General features: G+C 48.9%; 1 protein-coding gene across 1 annotated transcript in view; it reads left to right on the top strand.

The window, feature by feature from the left end:
* The window catches only part of LOC147112601 (G2 and S phase-expressed protein 1-like), a 34365-nt gene extending 15789 nt beyond the window's left edge, over nt 1-18576 (top strand). The window contains exon 2 of the mRNA XM_085998199.1: nt 17751-18576. Coding sequence (XP_085854325.1) covers nt 17751-18571 — 821 coding nt within the window. The 3' untranslated portion in view covers nt 18572-18576. The remainder of the gene's footprint in view (nt 1-17750) is intronic.
* Nucleotides 18577-19131: the final 555 nt, after the last annotated feature.

Below are 19131 nucleotides of genomic sequence, written 5' to 3'. Positions count from 1 at the left end.
CACAGCAATTTCCAATGTTAGTTCGGTTTCTCTCAACAGACGTTCCCTGACTTTTTTATTATGAATACCAAACACAATCTGGTCACGAATCATGGATGTTTTCAGCTCAGAGAAATTACATGTCTGTGCTTTCAGTTTCAGATCAGTCAAAAGGCTATCAAAAGTCTCATTTTGCTGCTGTGTCCGAGAATGGAAGATGTATCTCTCATAGGTTTCATTCTTTTTGGGAGAACAATGTGTATCAAACTTCTTTAGCACATCGTCTAACTTTTTTCTGTTCTCCTCTGGATTAAATACAAATGTATTAAATACCTCTATCACCTGTGGGCCTGCAACCATGAGCAGCAACGCTATTTTCCTTGTGTCTGGCTTCGTACCGTACCCGATGGCAGCAATGTAGAGTTCGAATTGTTGTTTAAAAGTCTGCCAATTGTAGTCGATATTTCCTGTGAATTTCAAATGCTCTGGTGGCTTCAAATTCTCCATGTCGCATTGCACAATATTCAGCAGATCTTACCAATCCTGGTACCATGTTATGTTCATTAATAACTAGTCATTTTTATTAAGAACAGCTAGCTTTTGCTAGACACTTTATTGAGCACATGTAGACTAGGTACAGTATCTGTAGAGGCACCCATCTTGACTGCTGCCTTGTGGGTAGCCTGGTGCATCATGGGTAGCCCACTCTTATATACATACAGCACCACCTAGTGTACCATTCCAGAATGACAGGTTACTGATCATTACAGTCCAGATGGTGGGATATGGCATTTGTTGATGCATTCACTCACCTTGACCACTCGTATGAGGTCATTAAACTATTTTTGACACTGGATCCAGGTCCTTTGGACCACGCTGTTGGCCGTGATTGAGTCAGCAGTCTCCTCCACAACCTTCTGCAAATGGCCTCTTGCCTCCTTGTGGGTAGAGGACATCCCGCCTTCACTGCACCACCAGGACCAAGGCCTCCAGTTCAGCATCTGAAAACCTTCTTGTTCGCTCCCTAGGTTGCTGTGCCATGGCTTTCTCCTCAACGACTATGAGGTGCTTCTGCAACAAAGCACCTCCCTTTAAGTAGTGCAGAGAGCCTAGGCCAAACGTTATTGGCCATTAGACTGCACCCGATATTGGCCCCCCTGTTCAGCGCTAAGCTAATCAGCAATGCGTTTAGCACTGAGATCAGCACTCTAATCATTATAATGAGAAGGCAGCACGAATGTTGCATGCTGGCTGCACCACTTAGAATGGGCGCAGGCAAATAGTGCTGGCCCGTGACACCACCCTCTAATTTCTAGGCCTCTGTCATTAAGATTGAATTCAACAGTCCACTCACATGGCACACTGAGACTGATGTACTTTTTTCCTGGACACCATAAGAATGTAAGAAATAGGAGCAGGTGTAGGCCATATGGCCCCTCAAGCCAGCTCTGCCATTCATTAAGATCATGGCTGATCTTCTACATCAACTCCACTTTCCCACCCTATCCCTTGATTCCCTTACTGCCAAAAAATCTATCGATCTCAGTCTTGAATATACTCATCGCCTGAGCATCCACAGCCCTCTGAGATAGAGAATGCCAAAGATTCACAACCCTCTGAATGAAGAAATTTCACCTCATCTCAGTTCTAAATGGCCAACCCCTTATCCTGAGACTATGACCCCTAGTTCTAGACTCTCCAGCCCGGGGAAACTGCCTCTCAGCATCTACCCTGTCAAGCCCTCTAAGAATTTTATACATTTCAAGGAGATCAGCTCTCATTTTTCTAAACTCCAGAGATTACAGGCCCATTCTACTCAATCTCTCCTCATAGGACAGCCTTCTCATCCCAGGAATCAATCTAGTGAACCTTTGCTGCACCCTTTCTAAGGCAAGTATATCCTAACTTAGGTAAGGAGACCAAAACTGTACACAATGTCCCAGGTGTGGTCTCACCAAAGGCCTATATAATTGCAGCAAGACTTCCTTACTCTTATACTCCAACCCCCTGGCAATAAAGGCCAACATTCCATTTGCCTTCCTAATTGCTTGCTGTACTTGCATGTTAACTTTCTGTGATTCGTATACACGGACCTCCATATTCCTTTGAATACGAACATTTACTAATCTCTCACCTTTTAAAAAAGTCTGCTTTTCCATTCTCCCTACATTATGCTTCATCTGCCACATTCTTGCCCGATCACTTAACTGATCTATATCCCTTTGCAACCCCTTTACGTCCTCCTCACAGCTTACTTTCCCACCTAATTTTGTATCATCAGCAAACTTGGATATATTACTCTCGGTTCCCTCATCTAAGTCATTTATATAGATTGTTAATAGCTGAGGACCAAGCACTGATCCTTGTGGCACTCCACTAGTTACACCCTGCCATCCCAAAACTGACCCATTTATCCCTACTCTCTGTTTTCTGTCTGTTAACCAATCCTCAATCTATGCTAATATATTACTCCCAATCCCATGAGCCCTAATCTTGTGTAACAACCTCTTGTGTGGCACCTTATCGAATGACTTCTGAAAATCCAAATATACTACATCCACTAGTTTCCCTCTTATCTACCCTGTTAGTTACACCCTCAAAAAACTCTAATAGATTTGTCAAACATGATTTCACTTGGTTCTATAGTTCTCAGTTTCCTCTCTCCCACCTTTCTTGAACAGCAGAGTTACATTTGCTACCTTCCAATCCACGGGGACCATTATAGAATCTATGGAATTCTGGAAGATCAAAACCAATGCATCCGCTTTCTCTGCAGCCATCTCTTTTAAAACCCTAGGATGTAGGCCATCAGATCCAAGGGATTTGTTGTTTTTTTGTTCCATTAATTCTCCAGTACTTTTTCTTTATTAATATTAATTACTTTAAGTTCCTCACTCTGATTAGACTGTTGGTTCCCCACAATTTCCAATATGTTCTTAGTGTCCCTTACTGTGAAGACAGACACAAAATATTTGTTTAAACATCTCTGCCATTTCCTTATTCCCCATTATATAATTTCTCCTGTCTCTGCCTCTAAGGCACCCATGTTTACTTTAGCTAATCTCTTCCTAAAGTTCTTACAGTCTGTTTTTATATTTCTCACTAGTTTACTCTCATATTCTATTTTCTCCCTCTTTATCAATTTCTTGGTCATCCTTTGCTGATTTTTAAAATCCTCTCAATCCTTAGGCTTACTACTCTTCTTGGCAACATTGTAAGACTCTTCTTTTAATCTAATGCTACCCTTAACTTCTTTAGTTAGCCACGGTTGAACCACTTTTCCAGTGGAGTATGTATTCCTCAAAGGAATATATATTCATTGAGATTATGAATTATTTCTTTAAATGTTTGCCATTGCTTATCTGCCGTCATATCTTTTAATCTAATTTCCCAATCTACCTCAGCCAACTCACCCCTTAGACCACCGTAATTGACTTTGTTTAAATTAAGACTCCAGTTTCAGACTTAACCACATCACTCTGAAACTTAATATGAAATTCTATCATATTATGATCACTCTTCCCTGAGGATACTTTACCATAAGATTACTAATTAACCCTGTTTCATTACACAAAACTAAATCTAAAATAGCCTGTTCCCTATTTGGTTCCTCGACATAGTGTTCATGTCAGGACAGCCCAGCCCCGTGTTATGCTCCTCTTGCTCTATGTGGGAATTCAGGGATGCTGCCTGTGTCCCTGATGACCATGTGTGCCAGAAATGTATCCAGCTGCAGCTATTAGTAGACCGCATTGCGGCACTGGAGCTGCGGATGGATGAGTTTTGGAGCATTCACGATGCTGAGAGGGTCGTGAGTAACATGTTTAGTGAGTTGGTAACACCACAGGTAAGGGCTGCACAGGCAGAAGGGAAATGGGTGACCATCAGGCGGAGCAGTAGAAGCAGGCAGGTAGTGCAGGGGTCCCCTGTGTACATCCCCCTCTCAAACAGGTATACCGATTTGGATACTGTTGAGGGGGGTGACTTACCAGAGGAAGGCAGCAGCAGCCAACTTCCTGGCACCAGGGGTGCTTCTGCTGCTCAGGAAGGGAAGAAAAAGAGTCGGAGAGCAATAGTGGTAGGGGATTCTATCGTAAGGGGAACAGATAGGCGTTTCTGTGGCCGTAGATGTGACTCCAGGATGGTTTGTTGCCTCCCTGGTGCCAGGGTCAAGGATGTCACGGCTGCAGGGCATTCTGAAGGGGGAGGGTGAACAGTCAGAGGTCGTGGTTCACATTGGGACCAATGACATGGGTAGGAAGAGCGATGAGGTCCTGCAGCAAGAATTTAGGGAGCTAGGTAACAGACTAAATAGCAGGAACTCAAAGGTTGTAATCTCTGGATTACTCCCGGTGCCACGTGCTAGTGAGTATAGGACTAGGAGGATAGAGCAGATGAATGCATGGCTAAAGAGTTGGTGCAGGAGGGAGGGCTTTAGTTTCCTGGATCACTGGGCCTGCTTCTGGGGAAGGTGGGACTTGTACAAGTCGGACGGGTTGCACCTGAACCAGAACTGGACAAATATCCTTGCGGGGAGGTTTGCTAGCACTGTTCGGGGGGGTTTAAACTAACTTGGCAGGGGGATGGGATACAGAGTGGAGCTATAATAGGGGGTGATGTACAGCCAAATATAGAGGAAAAAATAAGTCAGACTGGAAGGCAGAGCAAATATGTAACGGCACAAGGGAGTAGGACAAGGCTAAATGGCATTTATTTTAATGCAAGGAGTCTTACGAATAAGGTGGATGAACTGAAGTTGTTGATGAACACATGGGAGTATGATATTGTTGCTATCACGGAGACATGGTTGAGGGAGGGGCAAGACTGGCAGCTCAATATTCCGGGGTATAGAATCTTCAGGTGAGACAGAGGGGGGGGGGGTCAAAGAGGAGGGGGTGTCGCAATATTAATTAAGGAGACAATTACTGCTGTAAGGAGGGATGATATATTAACAGGTTCCTCTAATGAGGCCATATGGGTTGAACTTAAAAACAAAAAGGGGGAGTGTACTATAGGCCCCCAAACAGCCAGGGGGAGATAGAGGAACAGATATGTAGGCAAATCTCAGAGAAGTGTGCAAATAATAGGGTAATTATAGTGGGGGATTTCAACTTCCCCAATATTAACTGGGATAGTCAGAGTGTGAAAGGCTTAGAGGGTGCAGAATTCTTAAAGTGTATCCAGGAGAGCTTTTTGAGCCAGCATGTAGAAAGTCCGACAAGAGAGGGGGCGGTACTGGACCTAATTCTAGGGAATGTGGCCGGACAAGTGGTAGAAGTGTTAGTAGGTGAGCACTTTGGTGACAGTGACCATAATTCGGTGAGATTTAAGGTAGTCATGGAAAAGGACAAGGATGGACCGGAAATAAAGGTTCTAAATTGGGGGAAGGCTGATTTTAATATGGTAAGGCAGGATCTGGCCAATGTGGACTGGGATCAGCTACTTGAAGGAAAATCCACATCGGAGCAATGGGAGTCTTTCAGAAAGGAAATTGAGAGAGTACAATGGCAACATGTTCCCGTAAAGGTCAAGTGTAGTAACCTGGGAGGTTATGAGTAACCTGATCCACCAGGTGGTGCTGTGGCAATTGCTCTCCTGAGTTAAGTCTGATCTGTACTGTTGTACTCTTTGTTTTTGCTGCCTCATGGCAGAAGCTTTTATGTGCAAGGGTTGATTAAACCATGTTACGGAGTTAACCTGTGTCTGTCTCCATCTATGGCCAGCTCAAGATACCACATATGGCGACGAGAATAAACGACGGAAGAGTTTTGGAGTATTCGGAAGAGGTGCTCGGGTTGGTTAGCAAACTAGTTGGAAAAGCATGAGGCTAGGCCGCGGGAGTCGAAACGGAGTTTGATTTTTTGGCTGAAGTGACCGGACTCCAAGGGTGGCAGGAACGGTAGGCTCCGTGGCACCTTTTGACAGCAAGTCGCAGTCTTGGGAGGAGTATATTGAAATACTGAGCCATTTCTTTGTGGAAAACGAGGTGGACAGTGCTGAAAAGAAAAGGGCCATTTTACTGAGTTGTGTGGGAGTGCAAACCTATACACGGATGAGGAATCTGCTGAGCCCGGAGCGGCCAGGAGAAAAATCTTTTGATGAGTTGGTGAGTCTACTAAAGAATCATTTCAATCCGAAACCTAGTGAAATAGTACAGAGATGGAAATTCAATTCGAGGATTAGGAGGCCGGAAGAAAGCGTTACCGAGTATGTGGAGGAGCTTCGGAAGCTCGCACAGGACTGTAATTTTGGAAATGCGTTCACAGTCATGTTAAGGGACAGACTAGCATGCAGAGTTAACGACGACAGTATACAGCAAAGTTTGCTGTCAGAAGAAGGATTAACGTTTGAGACGGCACTTAAAAAAGCACAAGCCATGGAGACGGTTAACAAGGACATTAAGGACTTAAACAGTATGAGCAAGGAGAAATGGAGTAAACCAGGGGGAGGAGCTGTTTTCAAGGTGGAAGCTGGCGCGAAAAGTCCACCAGTCGGGGTTGGGGATTGCTACCGATGTGGCGGGACGAGCCATTATGCAAAGGACTGCAGGTTTGCAAAGGCAAAGTGCCACAATTGTGGAAAAATAGGGCACTTAAAGAAAGTCTGTAAAAGGGCAGTGAGTGAGAGAAGCAGTGCTAAAGGGGCAAAGCATGCAAAAGGAGGGAGGGAAAAGTACACAAAGTGGGCAAATTACATACAAGAGGAGGAAGAGTCTAGTGAGTCTAGTGAGGAGGTTTTCACTGTATACAGTATAGACACTTCAAGGCCCAACGTACCCCCTCTCACTCAGTATTTGATAGTGAACGGAGGTCAAGTAAAGTTTGAGATTGACACCGGATGTAGTGTAACCATAATGTCGCAGACTGAGTACGCCAAGCTATGGGGGGAAGCAAAAGTACCAGAGCTAGGTACATGCCCCATTAGTCTCAAAACCTACACAGGACAGAAGGTGGACATTTTGGGGGCGGCCGAAGCACAAGTGGAACACAAAGGAGTCACCAAAGAGCTTACGGTGGTAGTGGTAGCAGGGTCAGGGCCAAACCTGTTAGGGCGAGGGTGGATCAGTGAGTTGAGTGTGTACTGGCAGGCAATGAATAAAATGGAGGACAGTACAGAGGCACTGCAAGAAGTGCTGATGAAGCATGAGTTAGTGTTCAAGGACGAACTGGGCACCTTAAGGGGGGCCACAGCCAAGATTCATGTAGCCAGTGATGCCACGCCTCGTTTCTTTAAACCAAAGTCGGTACTTTTGCAATGAAAACCAAGGTTGAGGCAGAACTAGATCGCCTGCTAAGGGACAAAGTAATAGAACCAGTGAAATTTTCAGGCTGGGCGGCACCAATAGTCCCGGTATTGAAGCCCGACGGTAACATAAGGGTGTGTGGTGACTATAAGTTAACAGTGAACAGAGTATCATCACTGGAACAGTACCCCATTCCGAGAATGGAGGACATGTTAACATCGCTCGCTGGGGGAGAAAGATTCAGCAAACTGGACATGAGTCATGCGTATCAGCAGATATTGCTAGATGAAGAATCAAAAAAGTTTGTCACAGTGAACACGCACAAGGGGCTGTTCACGTATGCCAGGTTACCATTTGGTGTCAGTTCTAGCCCAGCAATATTCCAACGGACTATGGAGGGCATTCTGCAGGGCATTCCAAAGGTGGCCGTGTACTTAGATGATATTCTGCTAACAGGAAGTGACGATCAGGATCACTTAAAAACACTGGACAAAGTGCTACAGCGGCTGGAAGAGGTGGGGCTATGCCTGAAACGGAGTAAGTGTAGTTTCATGGAGAAGGAAGTTACATTCCTGGGACATCGGGTGGATGCCACAGGCCTCCATCCATTACCAGGGAAAGTGCGGGCAGTGCAGGATGCACCTGCACCCACCTCAGTGACTGAACTGAAAGCCTATCTAGGGCTCCTGAATTATTATAACCGGTTACTTCCAAACTTATCGATGCTGCTGGCACCCCTGCACAAACTGCTGAGAAAGGAGGAGCCATGGCGCTGGGGGCCAGAGCAAGCGAAAGCGTTTCAGCAGTCAAAGGAGCTACTTCAGTCCAGCAGGGTGTTGGTGCATTACAACGAGAAGAAGGAGCTGATAATGTCCTGCGACGCATCACCCTATGGAGTGGGGGCAGTGTTGGCCCACCGCATGCCAGATGGAGCAGAAAGACCCATCGGGTTTGTTTCACGCACGCTCACAGCTGCGGAAAAGAACTATTCACAGCTTGATAAAGAGGGGTTGGCCATTATATTTGGAGTAAAGAAATTCCATAAGTACATATATGGGAGGAAGTTTGTAATCAGTACTGACCACAAGCCTCTTATTAGCTTACTGAATGAGATGAAAGCGGTGCCTCAAATGGCATCACAGAGAATAATGAGATGGGCAGTAATACTAAGAGCCTATGAATATGTGATCACGTACAGAGCCGGCAAGGAAAATGGGAACGCGGATGCTCTCAGCCGCCTGCCCCTCTCAAAATCTCCTTGCAGTACTTCCCCTGAGGAGCACGTCCTGATGCTGGATCAGGAGATCAGACCCTGATGACTTCAGCGCAAATCCAGGGCTGGACAGCCAAGGACCCCGTTCTGTCAAGGGTCCGTGAGTATGTGTTGAAAGGCTGGCCAGATCACCGTGAGGGACCAGAGTTCGCGCCGTACAGACAGAGACAGCACGAGCTCAGTGTCCAAGATGGATGTGTGCTATGGGGAGCATGCATCATAGTCCCAGAGAGGGGATGCTCTACTTTGATGGAACAGTTGCATCAATCGCACCCAAGAATGACTAGAATGAAAGGACTGGCTAGGAGCTAACTGTGGTGGCCTAACTTGGATGCTGAAATTGAGTCAAAGGTAAAGTCATGCACTATATGTCAGGAACAGAGGAAAGCACCTGCTGGGGCACCACTCCATCCCTGGGAGTGGCCCAGCAAACCCTGGAGGAGAATTCACATAGACTATGCGGGACCTTTTATGGGCAAAATATTTTTGGTGCTGGTTGACGCTCACTCAAAGTGGATCGACGGTTATCCAGTGAGCTCTGCAACGACTGATGCCAAACTGAATTGTCTCAGGAACAGCTTCAGCACGCATGGTATTCCAGAAATGACTGTATCCGACAATGCACAGTGTTTTGTTAGTGAAGGGAGCAAAGAATTCATGGTAAGGAATGGAATCACACATGTCACCTCGGCTCCATATCACCCAGCCTCAAATGGGTTAGCCGAGCGAGCCGTGCAGACTTTTAAGGAGCTCATGAGGAAGAGCTCAGGTGACACCCTGGAGACCAAGCTCAATAGAGCCTTGTTTAGTTATCGTATAACACCCCAAGCTACCACGGGGCTTTCTCCGGCTGAGTTGATGATGGGGAGAAAGTTGCGGTGCACGTTAGACCTGATACACCCAGATCTCAAAAGCAAGGTTGAGACAAAACAAACAAACCAAAAAGCGTACCATGACAAACATACTAAAGCTCACCATTTCGCCATAGGGGACTCTGTGTACACCCGGAACTTCGGTTATGGACCTAAATGGATACCAGGACTAATCCAGGACCTGTGTCGTACTCCGTGTTACTAGGGGATGGTCGAGGGGTTTGTCGGCATGTGGATCAGCTTTTCAGCCGGCAGCAGGAGGAATTGCCTCAGATGGAACAAAGGGCAGTAGAGGAGGCTGTTCCAGGACCCAGCACGGCTTATAAGGTGCCAGTGGACACTGGTACTGCCAGGCCACAGCGGGACAGAGTAAAACCAACATCAGAGACTACTCCAATCTCAAGTGCGAATGAATCTGAGAATCCACCACAAGTGGAATTAAGACATTCACAAAGGATTCGCAAGCAACCAGAAAGACTTATACAAACCTGTTAAATTAGTCAGGGGTTAACCATGGTTAGAGCATACTGGTTAATTAAAACGTAGTACCTAGTAAGGGTTATTGTTTAAGAATTGCATACGGCAATCTTAAGGGGGGAGGAGTGTAGTAACCTGTGAGGTTATGAGTAACCTGATCCACCAGGTGGTGCTGTGGCAATTGCTCTCCTGAGTTAAGTCTGACCTGTACTGTTGTACTCTTTGTTTTTGCTGCAGAAGCTTTTATGTGCAAGGGTTGATTAAACCATGTTACGGAGTTAACCTGTGTCTGTCTCCATCTATGGCCAGCTCAAGATATGACCAACAAGCCCAGGGAACCATGGATGTCAAGGGATATACGAGAATGGATTAGGAAAAAAAGGGGGGCTTTTGGCAGATACAAAGGACTAAAGACAGAGGAAGCCCTAGAGGAGTATAAAAAGTGCAGGGGGATACTTAAAAAAGAAATTAGGAGAGCGAGGAGGGGCCATGAAATAACACTGGCGAGCAAAATAAAGGAAAATCCTAAGGTGTTTTATAAGTATATTAAGGGCAAGAGGATAACTAGGGAAAGAGTAGGGCCCATTAGGGACCAAAGTGGCAAACTGTGTGTAGAGCCAGAGGATGTAGGTGGGGTTTTAAATGAATTTTTTGCATCTGTGTTCACTATGGAGAAGGACGATGTGGACATAGAAATCGGGCAGGGGGACTGTGATATACTTGAACATATTAGCATCGAGTGGGAGGAGGTCCTAGCGGTTTTAGCAGGCTTAAAAGTGGATAAATCCCCAGGCCTGGACGAGATGTATCCCAGGCTACTATGTGAGGCAAAGGAGGAGATTGCAGGGGCTCTGACACAAATTTTCAGAACCTCTCTGGCTACAGGGGATGTGCCAGAGGACTGGAGAACAGCTAACGTAGTACCATTATTCAAGAAGGGTAGTAGGGATAAACCAGGGAATTACAGGCCAGTGAGCCTAACATCAGTGGTAGGGAAATTATTGGAAAAAATTCTGAGGGACAGAATTGGTCTCCACTTGGAGAGGCAGGGATTAATTAGGGATAGCCAGCATGGCTTTGTCAAGGGAAGATCATGCCTGACCAATTTGATTGAATTCTTCGAGGGGGTGACTCGGTGTGTGGATGAGGGTAGTGCAGTGGATGTGGTTTACATGGATTTCAGTAAGGCTTTTGATAAAGGTTCGCATAGGAGACTGGTCAGGAAGGTAAGAGCCCATGGGATCCAGGGTGCCTTGGCAAATTGGATCCAAAACTGGCTCAGTGGCAGAGGCAGAGGGTGATGGTGGAAGGTTGTTTTTGTGACTGGAAGCCTGTGTCCAGTGGGGTACCGCAGGGATCGGTGCTGGGTCCCTTGCTGTTTGTGGTCTACATTAATGATTTGGATGTGAATGTAAAAGGTATGATCAGTAAGTTCACAGATGACACGAAAATTGGTGGGGTGGTAAATAGCGAGGCGGGAAGCCTCAGGCTACAGGACAATATAGATGGGTTGGCCAGATGGGCGGAACAGTGGCAAATGGAATTTAACCCTGAAAAGTGTGAGGTGATGGATTTTGGACGGACTAACAAGGCAAGGGAATACACAATGAATGGTGAGACCCTAGGAAAGACAGAGGATCAGAGGGACCTTGGTGTGCATGTACATAGAACCCTGAAGGCAGCAGAACAGGTGGATAAGGTGGTTAAAAAGGCATATGGGATACTTGCCTTCATTAGCCGAGGCATAGAATATAAGAGCAGGGAGGTTATGATGGAGCTGTACAAAATGCTGGTAAGGCCACAGCTGGAGTACTGTGTGCAGTTCTGGTCGCCACACTATAGGAAGGATGTGATTGCTTTGGAGAGGGTGCAGAGGAGATTTACCAGGATGTTACCTGGGCTGGAGCGCTTCAGCTATGAAGAAAGACTGGACAGGCTGGGGTTGTTTTCCTTGGAGCAGAGAAGGCTGAGGGCGGACCTGATTGAGGTATACAAAATTATGAGGGGCATAGATAGAGTGGATAGAAAGGAACTTTTCCCTTTAGTAGAGGGGTCAATAACAAGGGGGCATAGATTCAAGGTAAGGGGCAGGAGGTTTAGAGGGAATTTGAGGAAAAGCTTTTTCACCCAGAGGGTGGTTGGAATCTGGAACTCACTGCCTGAAAGGGTGGTAGAGGCAGGAACCCTCACAACATTCAAGAAGCATTTGGATGAGCACTTGAAATGCCATAGCATACAAGGCTATGGACCAAATGCTGGAAAATGGGATTAGATTAGACAGGGCTTGATGGCCGGCGCGGACGTGATGGGCCGAAGGGCCTCTTTCTGTGCTGTATAACTCTATGACTCTATGGCCTAGAAATTCAGTTGCGTGCGCCAGCCGTTAGCGCCTTGAGAGGAGTAGACTTTGAGCGCTAGGCACTTAGCGGCCGGGCGCAGCGCGATCTGCGCCTACGCCCAACTTCAGTAGACATTTAGCGCCGGCGCAAAGTGTTTGCGTGCGCTCAGCTGCGCGCGCAGCTTATGACGTCATTTCGTCGTGCAACGCCCTTTGTGCGCCCCAAACCGGAACTTCAGTCACGCCCGCCCAATGTGGGCGTGGCGGTGCTAAGAACTGTGAAGTGGAACGCAACAGAGGCCCTGCGGGCCTCGGGGAGCACTAATTAAAGGGCACTTACACTGAACTATTAAGGCCAGCCATTTTGCTGCAATGACTTTTGTGCAACGGATTTCTGGACAGAGACCAAGGAAGAGACCTTACAGATTTGGCCCAACATAGGAGAGGTATTTTTGGCTTCTGGCCAGAGCTTGGCAATTTGCCTCATTGTGATTTCATTGTTTGCCAGTATACTATGGGGGCTGCATGGGGTGCCAACCCTCAGTTCCAGCATTATGTGCGAAGGGCTCGCAGACGCTGTGTGAGAGGGGCAGCCATGCCTAGACGCAGAGGGGGCATCAGGCGTCGGCAACGTAGGCCTTACCCACTCAGGGAATACTGCCAGCAGGTGTCCTATCTCACCATGACTGCCGCGCAGTGTGTTAAGAGGCTGCGCTTCAGAAGGGAGGTGGTTGCAGAGATCTGCCAGCTGCTTCACAGAGATCTGCGTCCACAGCTGATGTGCAGGACGTCTCTGTCGGTGGAAGTGAAGGTCACGGTGGCTCTGAACTTTTATGCAAGCGGCTCCTTCCAAGCCGCTGCTGGGGACATAGCTAACATATCCCAGTTCGCCGTGCATCGCTGCATCCGGCAGGTCACCGATGCCCTTTTCACAAGGAGACACCAATTCATCTCCTTCCCCATGACCCTGGAGAGGCAGGAGCAGTGTGCAGTCGGATTTGCGAGGATCGCGGACTTCCCCATGGTGCAGGGCGCCATTGACTGCATGCATGTGGCTTTGCGGGCACCTATCGACAATGCCGAGGATTACCGCAACCGGAAGGGCTACCATTCCCTCAATGTACAGCTGGTGTGTGACAACAGGCAGCGCATCCTAGCTGTCAATGCCCGCTTTCCAGGCAGCAGCCACGATGCATTTATCCTGCGCCAGACTACTGTGGCTGACATGTTCCAGGCACAGCCTCCCCCAAGAGGATGGCTTATCGGGGACAAAGGCTATCCTTTGTGTACATGGCTCATGACCCCGCTCCGCGCGCCCAGGACCCCTGCTGAGGAGGCATACAACGAAAGCCATCAAGCCACAAGGAACATCATAGAGCAAACGATTGGCGTCCTCAAGCAACGGTTCCGCTGCCTGGATCGCTCCGGCGGATCTCTGCAGTATTCGCCGGATAGAGTCTCCCAGTTCGTCGTCGTTTGCTGCATGCTGCACAACCTGGCTATCCGCAGGACTCAGGCACTGCCACCTCACGTTGGACCACCACCTCAGGAGGAGGAGCAGGAGGACCATGAGGAGGAGGAGGAGGAGGAGTACCAGCCCAGGAGGGAGCCACAAGGCCCAAGGGCCGTCCGTCGGCGGCTTATTGAACGACACTTCTAGGCCCCCTGTCAGGGAATGGCTTGTGGCAATGAAGGGGCATGAATGCAGCCGCTCCGCAAGCCCTCAGCCGGTTAACACAACAACCACTTCAAACATCAAACATGGACAAGCTGAATAAAGAAAAAGCTTTATTGACCAAACTCAGGGCCCTTCCCACATGAAACCCAAAAACAGACAACACCCCCAAAAAACAAACACATGACTCACTCCCACAACCTGGGGAGGAATAACAAAACTTTTCCATCCAAATGGCCTTCATCCTCGGCCTTACCAAAACAACCACCCCCATAGACAACACAACCACCCCCATATAAAAAAACATTTGGCAACACCCTCTACTTTGTGTGCCGAGAGGGCGAGTCCTTGTCCAGCCTTTTCCGGCACCTGGCCGACCTGCTGCTCCGCCTCAACCTGGGCCCTGTGGGTGCTGCAAGGCTGGGGGAAGGCTCCTGAGGGGCACATGGCGTGACGGCAGATGCCCTTGGGGGTCGGCCTAGACGAGCTCTGGCCCTCGAGGGGTCGGCTGCTGACTGCTGCAGCTGTGGCTGGGCAGCATCAGTCTCTCCAGCAGCTCGTGGCAGCTTCACTGGGGGAGTGGCAGTGGCGGCTGCAGCAATGGGGGCAAGCTGGCTGATGCCAGGCACTCGCTGCTCACCTAAGACACTGGCACTCGGCCGGGCTGGCACTGCAGCAAGCGCAGCAATCTGCTGAAGGCCAGACCGCTGTGCTGCTGCAGCGCGGCGGGTGCCCTGGCGATGCCTGGCTGACACAGCGAGTGTGGCAGCAGTGAGTGCCCGTACTGCCCTGGTCTGCGCCCGCATCAGACTAGCCAGTGACTGCACGGCACCACTGATCAACTGGCCACTCGCTGCCTGTGCTGCCCTGAAGTCGTCCCGACTCGCGTCCTGTGCTGCCCTGAATTCGGCCCGACTCGCGTCCTGTGCTGCCCCGAATTGCTCGAAACCCCTGGCCTGTGCTGCCCCGAGTTGCTCGAAACCCCTGGCCTGTGAGGCCCCGAAATCGGACACACTATGAGCCAGGGACTCGATGGCCTCAGGCAACCATGCCACAACCCCCAAGAACTCGGTGTGCCGGCGATCCGAGTCCGCGGACATTTGATCGAGGAGGCGCACCTCCTGGGCGAGGACCGTCTCCGGACTGGAGGCCGGACTCTCCCTCTGGGGAGAAGGCCGCCGAGCTGCCCGACCCTTCCCGCGTGGCTGGACGCCACTGGGCCCAGCAACTACACTCCCCTGCAACACTTCCCCCCTCTGGGGAGAAGGCCGCCGAGCTGCCCGACCCTTCCCGCGTGGCTGGACGCCACTGGGCCCAGCAACTACACTCCCCTGCAACACTTCCCCCCTCTGGGGAGAAGGCCGCCGAGCTGGCCGACCCTTCCTGCGTTGCTGGACGCCACTGGGCACAGGAGCTACACCCCCCTCCGACACTTCCCCCTGGCTCTCCTCCAGGGAAGATGTGTCCCCTCCATTGCCGTCCCCTGGCGCGGATGAGGGTTCCCCCGATGGGTCGCCTTCCTCTTGCTCCTCCTCGTCCTCCTCTTCCGAGGGACTGTCACTGGCAGCTTCAGGGACCTCCTCCTCACCAGCTGAAAGCAGGAAGGCACAAGAGTAGCTTTAGAGTGAGGACAGGGCTTCAGCGAGGGAGGCATGAGTGGTGGCATTCAGCGCATTGGTCGGACAGTGGCAAAGGATGTAGATCTGAAGCGCAAGGGGAACGAGAGAGGTCCAAAAGGTGATGTCATTACCATTGGGGCCCAGCACAGGGTCAGCATCTCCACATGCAACGGGGCCAATCAGCCGGCCACCCATGAGTCGACCCACGCGCTCCTCCAGGTCACTGAGCTGCTGGAACTGGGGACGGCCTCCCCCGGTGTCAGTCCGGCTCCTCAGATTCTGGGCCAGCTTGGCCTGCAAGAGAAAGGACGGCCTCTAATTACAGTGTGGTGCCCTGTTGTTGTGTGCACTGCCTCCCATGGTCGAATAGCTTGGCCAGTGTGGTGCCCTGTTGTTGTTTGCACTGCCTCCCATGGTCGAATAGCTTGGCCAGTGTGGTGCCCTGTTGTTGTATGCACTGCCTCCCATGGTCGAATAGCTTGGCCAGTGTGGTGCCCTGTTGCTGTATGCACTGCCTCCCATGGTCGAATAGCTTGGCCAGTGTGGTGCCCTGTTGCTGTATGCACTGCCTCCCATGGTCGAATAGCTTGGCCAGTGTGTAAAGTGCAGAAAGTGCAATTGATGTTCATGCCAGTGCCATAGCTGCTGGATGAGGGCTGGCCATTAGGGCTTTGAGGTCCCTTTGCCCATAATGTGAGGTGCACCTGCAAGGATGAGGAGGACACTGGAAAGGGTACTCACCCTGACAATCCGAGTGAGGTCGTTAAACTTTTTCCGGCATTGGACACCAGTCCTGGGGACATCGCAGGTGGCTGTGACCCTCTGGGCGACATCCCTCCAGGCTTTCTTGTACACCCTGGTGGCAGGCTTCTTGCCACTGTCCGGGAACAAGATATGGCGTCTCCTCTCCAAAGCCCTAACCAGCACCTTTAAATCATGGGCAGAGAAGCACTGCGCTCGCTCACGGGCCCTCTGCATCCTTCCTGGCGCTATTTCTCTCCAGCAGCAGTGTTTAGGCCTAGCTGGAGGGCTGCAGTATCCAGGGCGTGGCAGCAGATGAACTCGACCCTTCCCCCTTTAAGAGCTGGCCGGCGCCAGGGTGTCTGCTGTCAATCAAGAAATGACCGCACCTGCGCTGCGCCCGGCCTCGGCGGTATCACTCTGCACCGCCGGCTTAGCGCCTAAAGATAGCCGTGCATCGCCAGTTTTAGCGCTCGAGCAAACTCCTTGGCCAAAGCTACTGAACATCGGCGAAGTGGCCTCCACTTTGCGCCGGGCGCAAACTTTAGCGGCCGCCTGACTTTACCGCCCCAAAAGTGGCTATACTGAATTTCTAGGCCTATGACTCTATAACCAAGGTCAGGATTATCCTCCCAGCAGTGATGATCCAGCGGGGAGGGACTTCCATCTGCCCCTCCATTACTACCAGAACCCCAAACCAGTTGCGATATTGCTGGAATCCCGACACAGTTTCCTGGGTGCCGTTCATGGGGCACTAAGAGAGAGCCCACCATTGCCCAGTCATGAAATCCCAGCAGTGCTGCAGCACCAGATAAGGCAGCCAGGCAGTTAACAGGGTAGAAGTACCCTGGAGTTGGGATGATAATAGGCCTCAGCAGAGACCGAAGCTGATACAAGAAGGTAAGTGCTGACTAGTAGCAGCCTCTTCTCTCTCCAGTGAGAGAGCCAAGGGTCATTACCACTGCTTCCCAGGGCCTACCACCAGCTTCTCCATGGTGCCCTGCAGAAGCGGGGGGATAGGAGGGAAATTGACTGGGAACCCAAGCTTTGCCATCCCCACTGCACTTGCACATGCTAGGGCTGGTCCGGCAGGGAGGGGAGGGAAATCCCAGTCGGTGCCATAAGGCCTCACCGCCCGCACTTTCCATCATTGTCACCATAGTCCAGCCTGATTTTGGGTAGGATCGTGGAGGAGAATCCTAGCCAAGGAGTGTATGGATTAGGGGACACACGACCAACGGGAGATAATTGGGAGTGGTGGAGATGGAAAGCATTGCGTGACCCCATGCAAGAATAACAAATCCTTTAAAAATAAAAATAAACAGAACAGGGTAGTTTGTAAATTGATGTGTAAATGGCTCCCTCTTGTTGTTGGTGATTATGCTAATATTCTAATTTTAGTTTGGAAGTGTTTTCCTCTATATGATGCTGCTATCATTTGAGTCACTGCATTATGAAACTTTCCCTCTCCTCCTCTAAAGCTGGTTATTTAAAAAAATGCTCTACATCAACAAAACATTTGTATCTCACCAGCCAGCCCACTAGTGCACTCATCACACAAAAGATCCAGTGTGCCTTCACCTGGAACTACAAGGCCAAAAATAACAGAACCAAAGAAGCTGTTGTCTTGCAGTGCAGTTGAAAGTGGTATAGTGGCTAGTACTCCAAACAAAACTCCTGTTCAAGGACTGCTGCAAACACCTAACATTCTAAACAGACCAGTTTCGGTAACGCCTGGCACAAGACGTTTATCTGCTTTACCTACGCCATTAAATTGTCGCATGTCGGGTGTTCCAGCATTTACTCCCCAAACACAACCAAGACCTGGGTCATTATCTCACCAAACTACAGCTAATCGAAACCGTCGCATGTCGAGTGTACCAGCATTTACTCCCCAAACACAACCAAGACCTGGGCCATCATCTCATCAAACTACAGCTAATCAAAACCGTAGTATGTCAGCCATTGGAGCTATTCTGGCAAGTAAACAGAAACTGTCAGGGAAGCCACAGGTTCTTTGGTCATCTGATTCCTCTGAAGAGGAAATATCTCCACCTCTGGTTCCTTGCTTTCTGGATTTCTCTCCTGATAAACCACAGACCACATGCCAAGAGACTGCCAAAGAGCAGCCATCTGAGACTCAAATCAAGGAGAATCTTATAGTTGAAGTTAATACAAAAAATATGCAAATTGAAGACCGCCCACTTATTGATCTCTCAAACACTCCTGATCTAAAGAGAGTTGCACCAGTGAAGATTATTGAACCGCTTATAGATTTCAGCTCTCCTCTGATTGTGTTGAGCCCTACAAACAAGGAAAATGTGGATGTGGACTCGCCTTTGCTGAAGTTTTAAAAAGACTCCTGTTGTGATCTACAGTTACTACACTATACACTGTCTTAAGATTGCTTCAATCTTGTTCTTCAAACTGCTTTGTTCTCGTGTTGTGTAATTTACTTTTTTGTGTGAGTATAAGCCTACAAATTCCTCGTTTCTAAGTCAATGGATGGCTGAAATAATGAGTCAGTGTCTTTTTCTTTTGGATTACTATCAATGTATCTTTGGGCTACAATATTTAAAATTAATTTTGGATTACACTGATTATCATATTTTTCCTTGGTAGCCAGTGAATTTTGTCTATTGTGATTTTTTTTTTAAGTTTTAAAACTGAATAAAAGCCTAATCAAATGAAAAAAAAAGAACTGTAGGTTTAATCATCAGCCATTGTGCAGAAATAAAACCATGGATTGTGTAAAGAACAGCCTGTGCTCGATTACGAGTACTCTGAAGCAACTCATAAAACACGATCATTAAAGAAGATCCAAGGCCAGTCTGATTAATCTTCAATGCTCTACAATAACGGCATTCCTGGGGCTTAGTTCTGAAATGCATCTGTTGTCATTTTCTCATTTCAG

The sequence above is a fragment of the Somniosus microcephalus genome, chromosome 9 (genome assembly GCF_052327205.1).
Source record: "Somniosus microcephalus isolate GS21.2 chromosome 9, FLI_Smic_1.0, whole genome shotgun sequence".
Taxonomy (NCBI): Eukaryota; Metazoa; Chordata; class Chondrichthyes; order Squaliformes; family Somniosidae; genus Somniosus; species Somniosus microcephalus.
Note: the sequence above shows the minus strand (reverse complement) of the source record. Positions and strands in the feature narration are given on the sequence as shown.